Here is a 20,085-nt window from a genome sequence, read left to right as displayed (position 1 = left end):
CATCATCACAATATCATTATTAATCAAAGAAAGCAACAATAATTCCCCATTATCATCAGGTACCTAGTTACTGTCCAAATTTTCAGTTCTCTTATAAAAGTTTTTTCACTCTTTTTTAAAATCAAGGTCCAAATGAGGTCCACAAATCCTTGCACTTTGTTGATGTCTTTTAGGTTCCATTTAAAATATAGATGCCCCCTCCATCTCTTTTTAATTTTTTTTCCTTGCAATATATTTGCTGAAAAAACTGGGTTTTAGGGAATTCCCTGGTGGTCCAGTGGTTAGGACTCTGCACTTCCACTGCTGGGGGGCCCAGGTTTGATTCCCTGGTTGGGGAACTAGGATCCCGCAGGTCGCGCAGCACGGCAAAAAAAAAAAAAGAAAAAAGAAAAAAAACAACAGTTGGGTTTTGCCCTGTAAAATATTCTATAGAGTGTTCCACAGATTGCAATCCCATGGTGCAGTTTAATCATGGAATAAATTTTATTTGATATTAATACAAGTCTTGTTCAAGTAAGCTCTGTCATTAACATGCACATTTGTATGTCTTGTATGGTATCTCATATATTGGGTCTACCTGCAATTTTCAAAGATTCCTATGGTGTTCCTACAATGTGCCTGAGTGGGATAGAAGCACTGTGTTTAAGAGAGCAGAGACTAGAATTGAGACACTTCATTGTGAATTCTGGTTCCACCACTCACTAGTTGTCTGAAGTAAGCCTCCCTTTTTAGGTTTCTAAAATGGGGTTAATATCTCAGTGGGTCATTGTTAGGATTAGGTAAGTGAAGCGCTTAGCATGCTATCTGACACACAGGATGGCTCTTAAGTGTTATAAATATTTTTTACAATGAGGATAGTAAAATTTGGCCTTGAGTTTACAATGAAGTTGGGGAGATGGAACAGATACAAAAAATTAAATAAGTATAAATAAATGTAGTCAAAGTGATCATGGAAACTGAGACTTAAAATGGAACTTGATGGAGGAATAGCTCTGAGAAGAGAGTTTTATTATATATCTGCTACTCTGCATGATGCTGTAAGCCCAGTTGTTCAGTCCTCACAACCACACTATGAGGGAACATTTCTTACCAGGTCATGCGTGAGAAGTCTAAGGCTCCAGGAGGTCACTATCTTGTTCCAGGTCACCAGTTAGTGGGGGACCATGGTGTAGTTTAATATGTTCCTCTGTTCTCAGTATTTCCTGTAAATTGGTAGGTGGATCTAGAAGATGTTGTAAATTCAGGTTTGATTTTTTTTTTTTTTTTTTGGTCAGACAACTTCACAGGTTGTATAGTTTTTCCATCAGGAAGCACATAATGCCTGGTTGATTATCTTTTATTATGTTAGCAGCTGTTGCTATTTAATTGATATTTAATGCCTAGATCTATTTTTTCATTAAGGGTTTTATATTTATTTCTGATCTTATAAAATTCACTTGTTTTTGTTACTTCTGAAAATGGTCAGAGTTGTAAGTAAGATGAAGATATAATTAAGAAAATATTTACATCAGTTACACCTATATGTCCCAACCTCCAATACTGTCCTATTTCACTTTAAAGATGTGCTCATTGATTGCTAGGAGGGAATAAAAATAGAAATAACTTTATAATGCTATAAGTGAAAGATGATTAGAATATGATTTTCCCAGACCTTTTTAATATAAATGGCTCTATGGATTTTATGAAATAATAATTAAGTAATAACCTCCTATATTGCTAGATACACAAAAAGTAATTAATAAAGCTTATCTACACTAACATCCTCGAAATTTTTCATTACTTCTTGGCTTCAAATACCAATAATTAAACTGTACTAATCTCTAGCTTCTTTTCTAGGAACAAACAATGTATTCTTTCTCTGATGCTGTGCTCTTTTGTTAATCACCAATTTAATATTCTTATTTTTATTTAAAATTACAGTATGCTCCTATAGTCACAGTTAAGCACTTTGAGTTACTTTTCCAATAATGCTGATTAACTTTTGATGAACCAGTCATATCCTTCCACCCAGTTCCTGGTCAAGAAATAACATGTTGTCATCTGACAACTGGCAAAGATTAACAGTCAGCTGTGGCCACTGCACTGACTGACTCACCCAGGGATTTAAACCATGACCTTGGCCTCATTATCATGCTGTTATAATCTACTGAGCAAAATAGCCAGAAAAATAAATTCTGAAGACAGGAAGTAAAAAATTCTGCTATTTGTATCTCCAAACCTAAACCACCACACATCTGTGTCCTTTCAGCAATTCTCTTAGCAGGTGTTTTGGAAATGGATGAGGAATTGAAGGCAGGATATTCTCCTGAAAATCAAAGCTGATCATGTCAGTTCTCTGGCTAAAGAAACCTCCACTGCCTGCCTAATGCCTATAGGACAAGTTCAAATTCTTCAGCAGAGCATATAAGGTTGTAGCATAATCTTGCCACAGCCTGTTTTCCTAGCTTTATCTCTTGCTGCAACTCCCTGCTTCCCTGTCTTCATACTCCAGTAACAGTGATTTTTCTCATTGTTTTGTGACTGCTCATGTAATTGTGCATATATTTATCGAGTCTTTGTAATATATGAGACAGTTTGATAGGCCCTAGGGAAACTGGGGTGAAAGTCATATTCCTTGCCCTTAAAGAATTCATGGTCTAGTTGAGGAGGCAGACAGGGAAATAAATGGCTCCAACAGTGTGTGACAAGTGCTATCTGTGAGCAGGGTATGTGCAGTGCTAAGAGATCCTGGGGCAAACAGGAGGGAGGAGGAAAAAAGGGAGGCATGAGCACATGGTGGAGAAGACAAAGAAGTTAACTGACAGAGAGGGAGGTTATGGGAGAGGGAGTAGAAAGGGTGGTCCAAGTTGAGGGAATAGAAAGTCCCAAAGACGAGAAACTACATATTCAGTAAAGTGCAAGTCAGTTGTCACGGCTGAAGAGGGGTGCGTGTTCGTAGGCTGGGTTGGAGATAAGGCTACAGAGGTAGGCAGTAGCTGAATCCTAAAGGAACCTCTATTTTTACCTTGACAGAGTTTAGATCTTACTTCTCTGCACCTGTGTTTCCCTCTTTCGAGGCTGCTTTTTCCTTTTCGCCCACCCAACTTAAACCAGTCATGGCAAATTCTCTCCCCAGAAATTCATTCAACAAGTATTTGTTGGAATACTTACTATATGCTGTGTATTGTTCTAGGTGCTTGGGATACATGAGTAAAAATCCTACTCTGTCCCTGTGCTTATATTCTAGTGGGGGAAGTTAAAGGTTAATGATAAACGTAATAAGCTGGGATATTATTCAACTTAGAGTAAAAGTAAAGTTGGAGAGTGGCAAGTGTTATGGAAAAGAGAAAAAATAGGGTAAGGTAAAGGAGACTGGAGTGACCGGGGAGCAGGTGGGGCAGGCTAGAGTATTAAATAGGATGGATAACTAAGCAGAAATATGCAGGAGAAGAGGAGTCAGCCAAGTGGATATCTTGGTGAATAGTGTTTTGGGCAGAAGGAACAGCTAGAGGAAAGCCTACAAGGGAGTAGAGGATGAGGTCAGAGAGGTTCCGTGGGACTTGCAGGCCATTTAAGGAGTTTAGTTCTGACCCAGTCAAGTGGGGAGCCACCACAGGATTTTGATCAGTGTAGTGACATGGTCCGACTAATGTTTTAGGAGGCTTTCTCTTTATGCTGTGTTGAGAAAAGACTGTAAAGCCACAAGGATAGAAGCAGGGAGATCTATTAGGAGAAACTGAGATGATTCCAAGCATTGTGAGGCAGCCAGATCTCTTAGCAGAGTACTGAGTCCTCAGTAAATTCTAGTGATTATTTCAGTTTATGATTTTAGTTTAGATATGCCTCCTATAAATTATTTAGTAGATTACAAGTAATTAGCCCTTACTCACATGTAAAAATGAAAGTCCACAGGCTTACAGTCTTCACAAACTTATGCTTCTATAGGAACTGAAGAAAGGACTTGCATTTTGGAGTTAGTTTGTGGCCTGTCAAGAAGCCCTTGAGAACTCAATGAAGGATGAAGATGAAGATGGCTAGTTACTTCTAAAGGTAAATAAGAACAATGCACTTTCAACTCAACTTCAAATGTGTTCATATATTTGAGGGACATGCCCAAGTAAAACATAATGCCATACAAGATATAATGAGATGTGATAAAACATTTTAGTAAAATACTAAACCGGAACAGAGAAAACAAAGCACTTCTAAGATCCATATTGTAGTAAAATCAAAAGATAGAGACCTTTGGAAGGTATTTTAGTTCTCAGCAGAGCAATCTTACTTTAAATTGGGCCTACTACTTTGAAAAGTAGCCCATTTGAAATTCTATGGGATTCTATCTATATGTTATATAAATACTGTAACAAATTTTTATTTTGAAAAGGTGTACGAGTCAGGGTGGAAGATGATTTTAAGACGCTTCCACTGCTAAGGATTCCCTTTAATAGGAAAAACACGTGTAGTTGTTTGTAGTAAAGAAATGTAAAACGGAAACACTTCTGCTTTATTCAATCCTGTAAGAAGTCAGGTGTCCCAGTGATACCAGCTCATGCACACTGAGTTTTATATGCTGGCACTGTCTCCAGGCAGGTAAGAGGCAGCGGGGGTTCTGAGAGACAGCTGCAGGCACCCAGTGTGCTTTGTGTCTGGTAGAAAACAGTCCCTGGCCCAGGGTGTGACTCTACTGTAAAGGAAGCCAAAATCATCCAATTTGGACAACCTCTTTTAGGTTCACATTTTATGTACTCAAAATAAGTATGCTATTTTAGCCTCAGGGTAGTCTGTTTCTGCTTGGGTTGATAGCTGGCTGGGGAGTGGAGGTGGTGTTACTTCAAACCTGGCTCAGAAACAGTTGAGTAAGGTAGAGTGTTCCACCCATCCTTCTTGTTTTTACTTCTGTTCTCCTTTCTTTTAAAGGAGCTTTTAGTGTATTTTAGTGGCAGTGAGGGTTTCCAAGGCAAAGGTCACAGATATATGTATTTACTGGTACCTGTCATTGCATATGAGTGGAAAGGAAAGTGTGGATGTTATTTAAAAACTCAACATTTAAATCTTAGGTAAAAAAAAAAAATCAGTCTCTCTAGACGTGTTCTGTTTTCCACTTCCCAGTTTCTCCTCCATTATCTTTTATTGTAATGCACATAGTGTAATTCCCAACCTTTACTATATATTAGTCACTTGGGGAATTTTCAAAATATACCCATGACCAGGGTCCTAACCCCAGAGCCTGATTCATTTGCTCTAGGGTTACACTCAGGTGGTATTTGAAAAAAGTGACCCAGGTAATTTTAATGTGCAGCCAGCATTGAAAACCACTACGGTTTCAAACAGGAGCAAAAGTATCTAGGTTCTAGTTGCAGTGCTGCCATTTACTAGCTGGCTGATCTTAGTCTTCTATTTCCCATAGGATAATGAGGTTGGATTAGAGATACATAAAAATTCTCTAACTCTACAACAACATTACATAAATTGGGATTCATATGATCTCATCAAACTAGCTCCAAAGAGATGAAAACGGAATTATTTAGAGTGTGAGAGTGTGATTTGAAGTAGGTAATATAATAAATAAATAAATAAATAAATAAGTAAATAAAAGCACTTAAGTAAACTTTTCCCTCTTCCCAATTACAAGGGGTGGGAGAAAAGAAACATAAGACATTAATGCTTAGAAATCACAAGAGATTTCTAGGGCTGCTGTGTCTATCGCCAGCTCTCTTAAGTTGGGAGCTAGTCAGGTGGTACCTGGGGGACAGGAGGAGGAGAGAGTTTGCTACACACCAAGAAGATACATATAATACAAACCCCAAAGGGCTTACACTACTCATCAGAGCATAATCTGGCCTGGTGCTAAACAGAGCTAGCGTGGAACGTGGGGTAGGGGTGTGTACATATACGTAGACACACACCCGCGCACGCGCACACCCCCCCCCCAACTCTGCCATCCACCGTGCTTGCCGAGAGCAGGCAGAAGGGCTGATCCCTGGCAACGCGTCCCCAGGCCTCAACCCCACCCCTCTCCACCAGCTCCCTGTCCCGCCCGCACCCAGAAGGTTGTGGGCTGGGCCCAGCCCCACCAATAACGTAAGGCAGCGGCAGCCACGGCCATCCTCCAGGAGCGGGTTTTCTGTCCACTCTCAACCTCTTTCATCTTACCCGTCCCTGTGCTCGGAAAACCAGACCCTGACACTAACCCCATCCCCTGGCTTCCCTGCCAGTTCTCTCTAGACTAGGCCCTCCAAAAAGAACCAAATAGAACCGAAGCCCTTGGCCCAGCAGAGGCTCATCCTCACCCTCCGGTTGATCCTTAGTCCTTTCGCGCTCCCACTCGCAGCCTCTTGTCTCGTCCTCATCCTCACACCTGTCCCAGACAAACGCTATCTTCCCCAATCTCACCTCCCCGCTTCTCCAGGCTCTTCTATGCCCTCGGCTCAGTAGCTCTCCGAGTATTCTTTGCCATGGGGACCCCACGCCACGCTTACACTCTCCCTCCTTCCAGGACCCCTCCCATGACATCTCGAGAGTCCCTCCACGCGCTCACACTCTTTCACCGGCAGCCAGACACCATGCCCGCTCCCCGCCCTCCCGTTCCAAAACCCTGGGAGCCCTCACTCCCGGATCACACCCGATCTCCGGACGCGACACGCCCCGCCTTCTGTGCCCACACTCCTAGTCCTCCTAGTCTTCTGCCTCTCCGGCTGACCCACAGGGCGCCCCCATCCACCTCGGCTCTCGCTCTTTCCTCTCTCCAGACGCAGCCTCGCACGCTCACATTCGCCACGCCCCCGCCCTTGAAACTCCCGCTCCCCGCCTCCGCCCGGCTCACACTCTCAGCCTCACCACATCCCCCCGCCCGCCCCCAGTCCACAGATCGCGTTCGGGAGGGGTGGCCGCCGCCCGCTGGGCGTCCGCGGTGCCCGGGCCTCAGCGGCCGGGAGGTGACGCGGCCCCGCGGGAGGAGCCCGGGAGGCGGAGGGGCGGAGGAGGCGCGGACGCGGCGGCAGCAGCGGCGTAGGGAGCGGGCCCACCGCACCCACTCTACGGACCCAAGGGGCGGCGGCGGCGGCGGCGGCGGCGGCTGAGGGACCCTGGGCGGGCGCGTGATGAGGAAGGACCGGCGCCCGACCCTGCTGCGCGTCGGAGCTCGCTTGGATGCGGGCGTTGGCAGCCGCGTAGCCCCGGCCCCGGGACTCTCCGCCTCTAGCCCTTGTCATCCCTTCTCCGCTTTCGCTTCCCCGCTCTAGCCCGGAGGGGTCTCTGGCGGCCGTCCCCTGCCCCGCGGCCCTCTCCTCGCGTCGTGGCTAGAGGGGGGTCCTCCCTCCGCGGCGCCGGGAGCCCTGTGACGCGTCAGCCGGCTGGACGGCTCAGCTGCTTCTCTGGGAAATTAGCCCCTGCTTCCCCCCTCCCCCCTCTGCGCCCCTCCGGCTCGCGGGACGCTGCCTCTGGGCGCTCGGAGCGAGTTCCCCGGACTCCCCCGGGGGGCTGGGTCGCAGCCTCCTCCTTCTCCTCCGAACGGTGCGCGCACCCACCCCGCCCCCGCCGCGGCCGGACACACTCGCGCCCCGGCCGGCGCGCCGCCCTCCTGCCCGCTTCCTCCAGTCACCCCACCCTTAGTCGTCCCCGCCACCTTACTCCACCACCCTCCCCCGCCGCTCCGCTCACTCCGCGTCCCGGCCCGGCCTCCCGCTCCTCTCTCCCTCCAACCGCTCACTTGCCAGCCCTTCGCCCCCGGGAAGAAGAAACATTTCTCGGAGCGCACTCATCAGCTCTCCCTTCCCCCGCGCTCGCCCTCCCCTCCCCCCGCTCTTTCTATCTTGGAGGAGGGGGGCTGTCGCCTGGGATTGAAGGCCATTGATTTGTATGTATTTGTCCCAGCGCCGGAGGCTGCCCCAGCCGCCCGCGCGGGTGCCGCCGCCGCCGCCGCCAGTGGAGTTGCCTCCCTGCTTCCCTAGGGTGGTTAGACTCCACCAAATATGTCGGCTCCTGTCGGGCCGCGGGGCCGCCCGGCTCCCACCCCGGCGGCCTCTCAGCCGCCTCTGCAGCCCGAGATGCCCGACCTCAGCCACCTCACGGAGGAGGAGAGGAAAATCATCCTGGCCGTCATGGATCGGCAGAAGAAAGAAGAGGAGAAGGAGCAGTCGGTGCTCAAGTAAGGACCTGGCTCCATCTTCCCGCCTCCCTCCCTGCCCTCCGCCCCCTCGGTCGCTGCCCTGCGGCCGCCTGCGCGCCCCGGATCGCCGCCCTCCCTCCCGCCGGCGGCGCCCGGGCCACGAGGGTTGCGGCCGGCGGCGGCCGCCGGCGCTGCTTTCTGGGTGTCAGAGCGCGGGGGTGTGTGTCGGGGAGGGAGGGCGCCGAGGCCGGCTGAGGTGAGGGTCGCGAGCCTTTGGGCGTTGTAATTTTCCCGCGCGTCCCTTCTCCCTTCCCGCCGCCCCCGCGCGGAGGCAGTGACTGGGGCAAGGAATCCAATATGGCCGTGCACAGGTGCTCCCCGGCCGGGACCCGGGCAAAGGCGCGCCGGCCGGGGATGAGGGCGCCGCCGGGGGCGCCTCGTCGCCGCCTCCGCAGGGCGGCTCGGAGAGCAGAGCTGCCCACTGTCGTCGCGGGCAGGAGGGAGGCTGTGCGGGCGAGGGGCCTAAGCTCTGTTGCGTTTCGGGTGGGTGTGCGACCGCCGCCATCTTCCACCCCCTCCCCCTCGGCGGGTTCTAACACCCTGCACTCTGCTGCTCTTCCTGTTTGCAACTAGTAAATCTGTTTAGTCCTGAAGAGACTCTGAAGAGACTCCAGTTCCTCCCATTACTGCGCTTTGGGTTGCTTCCTACCTTGTGAAGTTCTACTATTCGTGCTGATAGGCTAGGCAGCCGGGATCTTGCCGAGGGTGGGACGGTGAAAGCAGCACCCTGGCTCACGCACAGTTGAGCGCTAGGCTGTGTAACTTCAGCACCAGGGAACTGTCCGGACAGATATCTGTAGCTTTGAGACTCCTTTTCTTGTCAGTCTAGCAAAGAGATTTGTTTCTGCAGGTTTGCTTTTAAATGTTTTACGGTTATTTGATTTCTCAGTTACTACGTGAAAGAGAGTGCGCAGAAGATGTGTAACCCTTCTGATGTTTTTCCAACTCAACTGTTTCATTTTTGCTTGAAATGCATTATTCATTAAGAGATTAATTTGTACAGTTTATATGCCAAAGGTGCGGCAGTTATTTTCTGTGTTATCAAATATACTTCTCCCATATTCTCCACAGAAACACATAGTTGAAAGTGTAAGAGTTCCTCTAGGAGGGAACTAACACACTGACCTCTGATCATTAACTTTTGAAAACAGGTTGTTGCATTCAGTATTCTTTGGCACTTACAAAGAAACAATTCTCTGTCTATGCATACATATTTGCATATTTTAATGAAAAATACTCCTTTAAATAATATAATAACAAATGTATCAAATATATTTACATGTCCAAGAAAAATACTAGTTCTCAAAAATATTGAAGCACTAAGAGAGCAAATGTGCTCCTAACATATTAACTGAAATAAAGAAGAATCGCTTCTTCGAAACTGATTTCTGGGTTTGAATACTTGTTTGGGAGTGTGATTTATTAGTAGGCTCGGGAAATGAAAAAGGTTAAGAGATTTGAGTAGCTTATTTCAACTAATAAAGAATAAAACATTATTTTTAAAAGTTTTTTGAGCATACTTCTAATTTTGCTCAACTTTACTATATATACTAACAATGCCAAGCTTTTTGATGACTTAGATTTGATATTTAGATATAGGAATCTGTATTTTTCACTATAATTGCTACAAAATAAGTATTTTCAAAATGATGCTCAAATTAAATGTGGTTTTATTTCTTTGACTCACATATTTAGATGTAGAATGTGTTTTTATTTTTTTATGGTTTGATAAATCATGGTACTTACTGGCTAGTTCACTACAGTTCCAAATCTATTTATTGTTCTAATATATAGAAATTTAAATGAAGTTTTGAGTACTGAATTAAGAATTACTCAAAATGAACTATATGTTATATAGTATGAAAGGGTTTTCCAGGTAGGTACATGTGAATATATTACATTTCTATGGAAACCTACATACTGTGCAAATCATATAAAGTTTGTGCATTCATATTTGCATAGTTTAGGTAGAAACAAGCATTCTCTACACATATAGTTATACAGTATATGAAATTACATTGATGAAAAATCTGTTCACATTTATTTAAAATATCTATTTGCATTTTTACCTAACTGAGACTTGGAAGGAGTCATACCTCAAAATGATCTACATGGTTTCAGAATTATTTTTGTATTCATTTTAACAAGAAGCTATTTGGAGGTTAAAGCATAATATATTTGAAGCTTTAATTTTTAATGTTCTTTAAAAATACTTTTGGCTTTTGTAATAAAATAAGAGTTGGCAAAGAAAATGAGGAAAAGAATAGACTTTATAATAGATTGATAATAATGAAAGACAAATTGTTTTGAAGAATTTGACAATTTACTAAGTAATATATTTTCAATGTTGGGTATTAAGTTACAAATGCTATTTATAAGAAAAAAATAATACTAATATTCTTCAATGATTACTATTTCCCATTAAGTTTTAGGGGCCATTTATCTGGTCATGACCACACTTTGTTTCTCTTTAGTGATGTCCATTTAATTGCATGTTAACATTTATTCTGAGAGAAGGTCATGGGCAGAGAGAAATAAACTGAAATTCAAATTCATGTCTGCTGCCTTTTAACAACTAGGTTAAAAAATAAGTTTGCTGTGTGAAAAATTGAAACTGTTGCATGAAAATATTTTTGCATGATCTGTGAGTTTCAATATTCATGTTAAGTATTCATACAAAGTGGAGTGTGCATACCCAAGGGCATCATAAGATGATGTATTGGATTACAGGAAGAAAATAATTAAAACATATTTACATTTCCATTTGAAAAAGAAAGAAATTAAGCTTTACTAATACTTAATATATAGATTGACAGTGTGAAAATGCATATAATTTATAAATAAATGTACATATTTTAAGAAGTTCGTGCCTGAGATATTTTTAGTGAGAGAGGTGAGCGATCAAAACTGATTGAGACCACTACAGTAATCTCTCTTCTAAGGAGCCTGAATAATTAAAAACTATTTATATTTATTTAATCATTAGCAATTTCTTCAAAGTCTAGCTGAATAGCCACATACTCTGGAAGTCTTTGGTCACCATCAAATAATACCATTTTAAGTGTGAGTGAGATATTAGGCCTTTGGAAGCATTTTTATATCTCAGTAGATCCCTCAGTAGATCAATAATTACTTTTTTTTATCCTTATGTAAATTCCTTTAACAGTTTTAGTTTGGATAATGCAATCTATCAGTAAAATCTGTAATGTCCTTTTATTGATTGAAGTTTTTAAACCTTGTCTTTCAAAACTAAACTTCTTGAGGGCAAGAATAAAAACGTACCCTTCTTTGGAGTTTGTGTTTTGCAGCATCCTTAACACCTGCACGTGGTAGGTACCTAGTAAGCGATGTTGATTTAAATTGTAGTAATGTTCATTAACAAGTAGTTTACCAAACTTGTTGGGAAAATGAAATTTTTGGGACAAAAGTACATAATTTATTACAAGTTTATATTTTCCAGTGAGTTTTTGTTGTTGTTTTTGGTGTGATATTGTGAAAAAAATGAATGAGGAAAGCAAACCTACTGAAAAAGAAAAGTATTCATTCAGTAAATACTTATTGAGTTTCTACTATCTGCATATCATAGTCTTTCAGATGTTTCTGCAACAAATTAGAAATTATGTGTTTCTTGACGTGTAAATTATCTTTTCATTCTCAGTTTAGATTTTCTGTTAATGTCAAAGGGATAATTTGCTCCCCCAATAAAAGAAGATGATAAGTAAATATTTCCATGATAGATCAAGGTAATAATTTAGCTTACATTTAAAACATAGGTAAGAAGTTCTAATTTTTTTTAATAATTCAATTTTAAAAGTACTTTCCAAAGTCAATTTATAAACTCCTTTATTTAATAGGTAACACATACATAATGTACAAAATTTCTTAGCTACCTATTTCCCCTAGCCAGAGGCAACTGCTGTTGCCAGCATATTGTATACTCTTTCAGAAATATTCTATGCATGAGTGTAGATATGTGTGTATATCAAATATTGTGTGTCTGTATATGTAGGTATGTGTGTGTACACACGTATGGGTTTATATTTGTAAACATAAAGAAACACAAATGTGTCCTGCAGTTTACTTTTTAGGAGATCAGTTCCATACCTGTGAATACATGTGCCTTATTCATTTTAATGGCTGTGTAATATCCCATTTTATGAATGTTCTGTAACTTCTTTAACTAGTGTCATATTCTTAGGTATTTAAGTTATTTCTAATTATTTTGCCATTAGAAATATTGCTGTGATAAATATCTTTGTATATATGTCATTTCCCGCATGTGTGAATATGTCTCTGGAATAAATTCCTAGAAATGGGATTGTTTGGTCAAAAGGTCATAAAATATAACTTTTATATTTTTTATAACTTATATAAAATAAAAAATTTAAATTTTAATAAATATTAAAAAAATAATAAATATTAAATTTCATAAAGGAAGTATGCATAAGTGACATATACTAGGGAGATTTTCACACATCCTTGTTAACTCAGTATGTGATAGTCTTTGCCAATGTTTTGGTGAAAAATATGCCATTCTAGATTTCACTGCAGTTTTCTTACTATCAGGGAGGTTGAGAGCCATTTACATTTGTTTAGAGCCTTTTGTATTTTTCTGTTTGTCACTTTTAGTGATTTGTTGAATCTCTTTATTTGTCACCTGTTTTATGACCTTGTTTATACCTTTTTTTACTAGTCAGGGTTTTTAAAAATGTATTTAAATTTATTACTTTTTGTTTTATGGCTTTCGGGTTTTGTGATATGCTTAGAATGATCTTCCTCATTCTAATATTTAAAATACTACCATATTTTTTCTTATAGCTAAATGAAATTTTAAGAGTGTGGCATGTCAGATAAATGATGTAACAATCATGAAGATGTAAATAAAAATCGTTATTGTACATGTAAATAACCATGGTCATTGCCAAAACTTGAAACTCTATAGCTTTTAAGGATTCAAAATGCATTCTAAAAAATTGATTGGCATTTTATGAGAGAGTACCTAATAAATTCTTTATATATATTCTATATTTTAAAGTAACTAGGACAATTAAATAATATCTTGTTGACAATATATATTGATAAAAAATTGATTGTACAGTGTGATGAAGAGAGAGGTAGTGGAGACAAGTGTGCTGGGCCAGATGGATTTCGACTTGAAACTTTATTTTACTAATTAATAACTGTAAGTTCTTACTTACATTATTAAACTCTCTGAGCCCGTGTTAATCTGTATTATCTGAGTAATAACATCTACCTTGAAGGATTGTTGTAATCAATATAGACTATTTAAGTGTCCTGGCACAAATAGGTGTGAAATAAATAGTTGTTATTAACTGATTATAGACAGGAGTCTCTAAACCTTAATATTATAGCATTCCTGGGTGAAATTTGTCCCCCCTCCCCCTTTTTTTGAGAGATTCTTTTCCTTGTCTACTGGGAAGTCAAAATATGCCTGGAGGACTTTTAGGTGACTTCATTATTTGTCTAGAAGGCTAAGAATGAGGAGAGGGAAGGTGATGAATTGGAAGCAGTTTCCTCAGCAAAAACCATTAATAAGGAGTCTGATAACTAAGGTGTAGCAGTGAAAATAATACTGACACCATGTTATTGGTTACTGGCAAGATACTGATTGTCCTAGGTGAATGTGAGGGAACTAATTTGTGGAAATTACATTGTGATTGTTCTTAGATTTGCCTGGATCAATTTTTCACTCTGTTAGTAAATCAAAAATATGTATTTACTTATTTGTCTTATTCATATTATATATGAGGACTCAGAGTCTTATCAGGTTAATCTAATTCTGAAGCATGGTTTTTAGAGTTTAGAATGCTCATCTCCTTTCCTTTGCCCCTTAAATACACACAGTTTTGTATGCCTGCCTCTTTCTCATCCTTCTGGCCTTAGCTTCAAATTTGTCTCCTTAGAGAGCGCTTTCCTGCCCATGCTTAGAAAGCATGGGCAGGAAAGCTCTTTCTTTTATTCTTCATCACATCTTTAATATTTCCCCAATTATTCTTATCAAAATTTACATTGGAATCTTTGTTTATAATCTGTGTACCCTGCTGGATTATAAACTCCCAGAGAACAGGCACCATGTCTGTCTCGTTTATCATTTCAGCCTCAGCTTCTAATCTAACACAATGCCTTACACATTGTAGCACTCAAAAATATTAGTTGGGTGAATGAATGAAACATTGGGAATTAAATGCTCACTTAGAAATTAAATGTTCATTTAGAAAATAAACGTTCATTTAGATAATGCTTGCTTTCAAGGTAAAATTCAGTAATCTAAAAGAAAAAGGTTTGCTTAGGCAGTAGTGCCCTTGTTTTTGAAATGAAATGTAAGTTTTAAACATACGTCCAGTTTTGCTTATTTTACTGGAAGCAAACTTCCAGTATTTTTGTATGATTGCAGCTCATCTTTCTTTTGGACTAAGAGCATATCTGTTTTGACTAGAAACCAGAAGAATATTGTGATATATCATTTTCCATTTAAGGAATATTGCAAATTAAGGAATGTTTAATGATTACTTTACTTTTAAAGCATTTGCAAATTTCAGTATGTTTAACAGAGCTGAATGGTAAGGAACACACAGAATGTGTTGGTTAGAAATAATTCATTTCCTCCAGGAGCGGACAATCCAAGGCCAAGCATAATCATATGAACACATAAAGATGTAAAGTGCCATGAAAAAACACTGTAAAGTTGTTTTTAGCACATTATAACCATAGCAAAAAATATGTTAGATAATCCAGTGAGTAGTTTGTTGTCTCTTTGGTATTGTTTGAGGGTGTCAGACAGTTTATTCTTTTAAAATCTCTAGAAATTTCACTCCTAGATATTAAAGATAGTAGAGACTAGAGATATCAATACTTTCGTATTCTCTAGTCATGTAAGGAAATGCAGACATCTCTGGGTGCTAAAAACACTTCTAACCATTATCAGCTAATCCTTGAGGAACTCACTGTAAGAACCATGATAAACCACAACTAAACTATTGCCTAATAAGTGCTAGGAGACCACTGAGCACAGTATATCGGGGCTATATTCATACAAGAGGAGTGCCTGATCCAGTCTTGGGGAGATAGCATCTAGGCTGAGTCTCAAAGGATGAGTAGATGTTGGCTGGGCAGAGGAAGATGTTGCGAACAAAAATACTAAAACTCCCACATCTCTCTCCCCCAAAACTTTACCTTTCATTTGTAAAAGAGAGGCAGGGAATGGTGGCGAAACTCACTTGAAGTGGTTCAGAAGGTCTGGAGCACAGGGTTTAAATGGAGGTGAGTTAGTAGAAGAGACTGGAGAGATGGCAAGGTTCAGAGTTGAAATGATTTTACATGCTATTCTTTGGATTTGGATTTAATCCTGAAGGCAGTAGGGAGTCCAGGAAGGATTTTAAGCACTGGTGCAATATAATCAGACTTTTGTTGTCAAACTACCTCCCCCTACCACTTTTACAAGTATAATGGGTTGATGAGAATACATAATGCTAGAGACAAGGGCAGTAGTTGGGAGACTCTTACAGTAATCTGGGTGATAAATGATGAAGATATGAAATAAGGCAGTCATGGTGGAGGTGGAGAGGCAGGACAGATTTTGAAAAATTTAGGAGCCAAATGGCCACGACTTGACAACTGTGTGTAAAGGGTGAAGTAAGCTCTTAGGATGCCTGACTTGCTCAACTGACTGCTGTATACATAATATCTATTTGTCTTTGTCTGTTTATGTCACTGACGGTCAGCTCTCTGAACCCATCTAGTTTCAGGACCAGTGTTCTCTTGAGAGGGTGGTGGGGAAGTGGCTTCTTTTATTGTTTTAGTTATTCTAAAGAGTTTATAACATGAATATGAGTACTAGAAGTGACTACAACTTGGGATGTAGTGGGGGTAGGATGGGAAATAATAGAGCAGTAATAAAAAGGGAGAAAGGAAAGAAGGCAAAGAAAAAGGGGAGAACAAGGTCAGGACTATTTGAATCCATTCCTAATAGGAAGGAACCCTAATAAATATCTTTGCTTATAATACTTTTTCCTGCTGGATATATTAACGCCATGTAATCTTTTCCAGGTCTGTCTTCCTTTTATTGAACATTCCTTGCTCCCATTGACAATTTAGTCTCAGTGAATTTCTCACCAACTGGTTTTGTTTCATTCTTTGGGTGTTTAAAACTATTATGCAGGGCTTCCCTGGTGGCGCAGTGGTTGAGAGTCTGCCTGCAAATGCAGGGGACACGGGTTCGAGCCCCGGTCTGGGAAGATCCCACGTGCCGCGGAGCAGCTAAGCCCGTGAGCCACAATTACTGAGCCTGCGCGTCTGGAGCCTGTGTTCCGCAACAGGAGAGGCCGCGATAGTGAGAGGCCCGCGCACCGCGATGAAGAGTGGCCCCCGCTTGCCACAACTAGAGAAAGCCCTCGCACAGAAACGAAGACCCAACACAGCCATAAAAAAAAAAAAAAAAAAAAAGCCGGAGCGCAGCAACGAAGACCCAATGTAGCCATAAATAAATAAATAAATCCAGTAATTATATTAAAAAAAAAAAAAGTCAAAAAAAAAAACTATTATGCAGTCTTTGTTGTATATGTTAGATTCAATTAGGACAAACTTCCTTTTTTTGTATATCTTCCTATATACCTTCCTAATTTCCTTCTGAGGAAATTTTGGAAATGCGAGTGTATTTTAGGAAAATATAGAGAGGAGATTAGCTGTGGAAATGACATGTTGCAGTTGATGAAGATTCTTTTCCTCTTTATATGAGCTTACTGAATTATTGCAGAATTTATAAATTTTGTTGGATTTTGTGATGGGAAGTTCTAGAAATAGGATTAGAGCTAGGATTATAGAAAGGGAAAAGTTGAGAACAGGTTTAGACCCAGGAGTGATATAATATTGTTTCACCTACTCTCTCTCTATAATTATTATCAAAAAACTGGTGGGCAACTATATAGTATAAATTAAGCTAAGAATGAACAACTTTTATATAGTTTATATATTATGAAAATGTATTATATGTATATTATATATACACGTCAAAAAGCTCTAATTTATATTTTCCATACAACATCCTGCAACTAGGCTTCTGGGATGCTAAAACTGGGAAAAAAGGATACACTGAATAATATAGCTAGATAGCAGAATAACCACAGTGGTGTTTATTGGTATTTGATGCTTTGGTATTGTTCAGTTGACAGATGGAGATGATGCTGACATCCATCTTGTTTTGTTGGCGTATGAAGTGTCTATTAAAATTGTTGTAATGGTTTGCTTCTCAGGCACATACATGAAAAATCTGTTTAATCACGTATTACATCACACATAATTCCTTTTGACCGAAAGCTGAAATAATTAATTAATGCTTTTATTGGCACAAAATTTTTTTTTGTCAAAAGTGAATTTTGTGGTGGAGGTAGCTAGGTGTTCATCAACGATTTATGTTCCTCTTTCATAGAGTTGTTGCTATGCAGTAGCTGTCTAGCCCTGGACTGCCTTTTCCAGCTCCTCTTGTATCTAGGTGGGTTCATGATATAGAGCTCCGGCTGATGATTATCCTCCCCCTCTGGCCCCCAACCCTGCATTCGATTTTACATGAATAAGAGATATAATTCTGTGTTAAGTCATTGTGATTTTGGAGGCATATCTTTTACTGTGGCTAATATCAACTAATCTAATACAAATTCTCTTATGATTACTGCCTGTTACTTATTTAACTTTGGAAAAGCTTTAAAGTTCACATCTGCACTGGTCAAATCCAGAAGTACTTCCATGGTACTGAATTTTACCATCACAGGCTGATCTCACTTCAACGATTGTTTGGTCTAACCTAACCTATATCTTAACTCAGTCATTGATTCTTGAATACAGAATTTATCAGGAAGTGTCTTTTCCACCTGCTTGGTGACAATTGTGCTGTATCCCAACTGAGGATTTGTTGTTGACGTTTCGGGAAAGTACTTATACTGTATCTTAACAGAGATACTTGCTCTGGAAGCTAACATAGCATATAGACTTAATGACGAGAAAGAAAAATTCACAACGCTAAGGATCCATTTTAGAACAAATTGAAGCTTCATGTTAAAAGTTTTGCAGGTTGAAGGCTAATGGTTAAACTCCATCTCCAAGCTCTTAAGGTTAGGAAGATTTACAAAACTGGCAGGTGAATTTTATAAGACCAGAGGGAGATATATAGTTGAATGTTGTTGAACTTTACCACTGCATTTTACATATTTTTCCATTCACCACTCCAGATCTACTGCATTATTTTTTTTCCCACTTTGCTTTGTACTATAGGAGGCTGACCTCTGTGGATTGCACCAGCAGGCTCCCTTGTTCTCTGACCTCCAGGTGGGTTCTGTTGATGTGAGACGTTGGCAGATTGGATGGAAGCAGAATGAGGTCAGGTTATTTGTTCCCAGGTTTCCTCCATACCAGTCTGGTGGCCCTCTTAGTATAGCTATTTTTCTTCTGGTTCTGGAAATTGCTTCCCACTGTTGCTAGCCCCCATACTGCACTTTCCCTTGTTGGTTTCCTTAAACCCTGCCCACACCTTTGTAAAACAGTCCCTTTATTAAACTCTCTTTAGTTACTCTGTTTGAATATGCCATCTGTTTCCTGCCAGGACCCAGACTGATACACCGGAGTTCAGTAAAAATTTATTGGGATTATGAATGTGAATGGACCATGACTTTAGGTATTCACAACCCACTTCCTTCTATGTAATCATAGTAATCTTTTTACGAATCCCTCTCTGTGTCATGTTCTTTAACTCTTTGATTATGCACATCCTCTTACTTTACCTGATATGCTGTTTTGTGCCTAGCTCCATTGCTGTGAAGATATACATCTCTCTGATGTATTTCCACCAGTTGGGTGTCTCTCCTTTCAATTTCCATAGCATTTTGTAAATAATTATTTTATAATGTTTCAGATTTTCAATATCAGTTACTAATCTCTATGTTCTTCTTAGTATAACAGGTTTCTTTGATGTCATGGACCAAGTTTTAATCATCTTTTAATGCCCAGGGTAGTACCAGGCACGTAGTTGTGAGTCAATAAACATTTGTTAATAAAACCTGGAGGTCATTCTAATTTCCTCCCTCTTCCTCAGTCCTCAAATATAATCAGTTACCAAATCCTGTCATTATTATCTCCCAAATATCTTTGAAATCTGTCTCTTTCTCTCCATCTTCATTGTCACTGCATTGTTTCATGCCTTTACTATATTTTCCTTAATTATTCATTTCTAAACACGGATCTTTACTTCAGGCTCACTTCCTGTAATCCAACCTCTATAATAGTACAACACTCTAACATACAAATTTAATGTTCTTAATATTCTTCAGTACCTCCCCATTGCATTTATGATATAGTTCAAACTTCTAGGTATATCATAGAAGTCCCTTTGTGATGTTTTATCAACCTTTATATTCTGGCAGTCTTTCATGAGCACTGCCTGTTTTGATTGTATCAAAATATTTGAAGTGAGTTCCCCATTTTTTTTTTTTTTCCATCTTCTGTTGTAGTTTAGCATATACTGTTCTCTATGACTAGAAAGCCCTAGGCACTTTTCTCTGGCTGAGTCCTCCTAGGTCTTAACTGAGATTCATCTCAGGTTTCCAATCTTTTGGAAACTGGGTTAGATGACTCTCGTTTGTGCTCTTACAAACTCTTGTTATATACTTCTATTATATACATTAATACTACATTAATACTCAATACCCAACATTTATTGAATGCTTACTGTGCTGTTGCTATGCTCTATTATATATGTATTATCTGATTCAGCCGCTACAACAATCTTATGAGATAGTTATTATTTTTCCCAGTTTTACAGATAAAAAAAAAAGAAGACTCCAGTTATATGCTCAGAGTTTTCAGTAGGGAGCGAGGATTTAAGCCCAAGCAGTCATATTCCAGAATTTGTACTCTTAATAACCACACCTTAT

The 20,085-nt window shown here is 40.4% G+C and overlaps 2 protein-coding genes across 16 annotated transcripts in view; one reads left to right on the top strand and one right to left on the bottom strand.

Annotated features, from left to right (window-relative positions):
• The window catches only part of LOC309615142 (uncharacterized protein), a gene marked incomplete at its 5' end in the record, with an annotated part of 29,943 nt that extends 22,753 nt beyond the window's left edge, over positions 1–7,190 (bottom strand). Inside the window, one exon of the mRNA XM_082364508.1 lies at positions 6,817–7,190. Within this exon, the coding sequence (XP_082220634.1) occupies positions 6,817–7,190 (374 nt within the window). The remainder of the gene's footprint in view (positions 1–6,816) is intronic.
• The window catches only part of RIMS2 (regulating synaptic membrane exocytosis 2), a 590,702-nt gene continuing 577,474 nt past the window's right edge, over positions 6,858–20,085 (top strand). For all 15 annotated transcript variants that reach the window (XM_082364215.1, XM_082364218.1, XM_082364205.1 and 12 more), the window contains exon 1: positions 6,858–8,125. In XM_082364215.1, coding sequence (XP_082220341.1) covers positions 7,950–8,125 — 176 coding nt within the window. In that variant the 5' untranslated portion in view covers positions 6,858–7,949. The remainder of the gene's footprint in view (positions 8,126–20,085) is intronic.

The sequence above is a fragment of the Balaenoptera borealis genome (genome assembly GCF_965194805.1).
Source record: "Balaenoptera borealis genome assembly, chromosome: 17".
NCBI lineage: Eukaryota > Metazoa > Chordata > Mammalia > Artiodactyla > Balaenopteridae > Balaenoptera > Balaenoptera borealis.
This window is presented reverse-complemented; position numbering and strand designations above follow the sequence as displayed.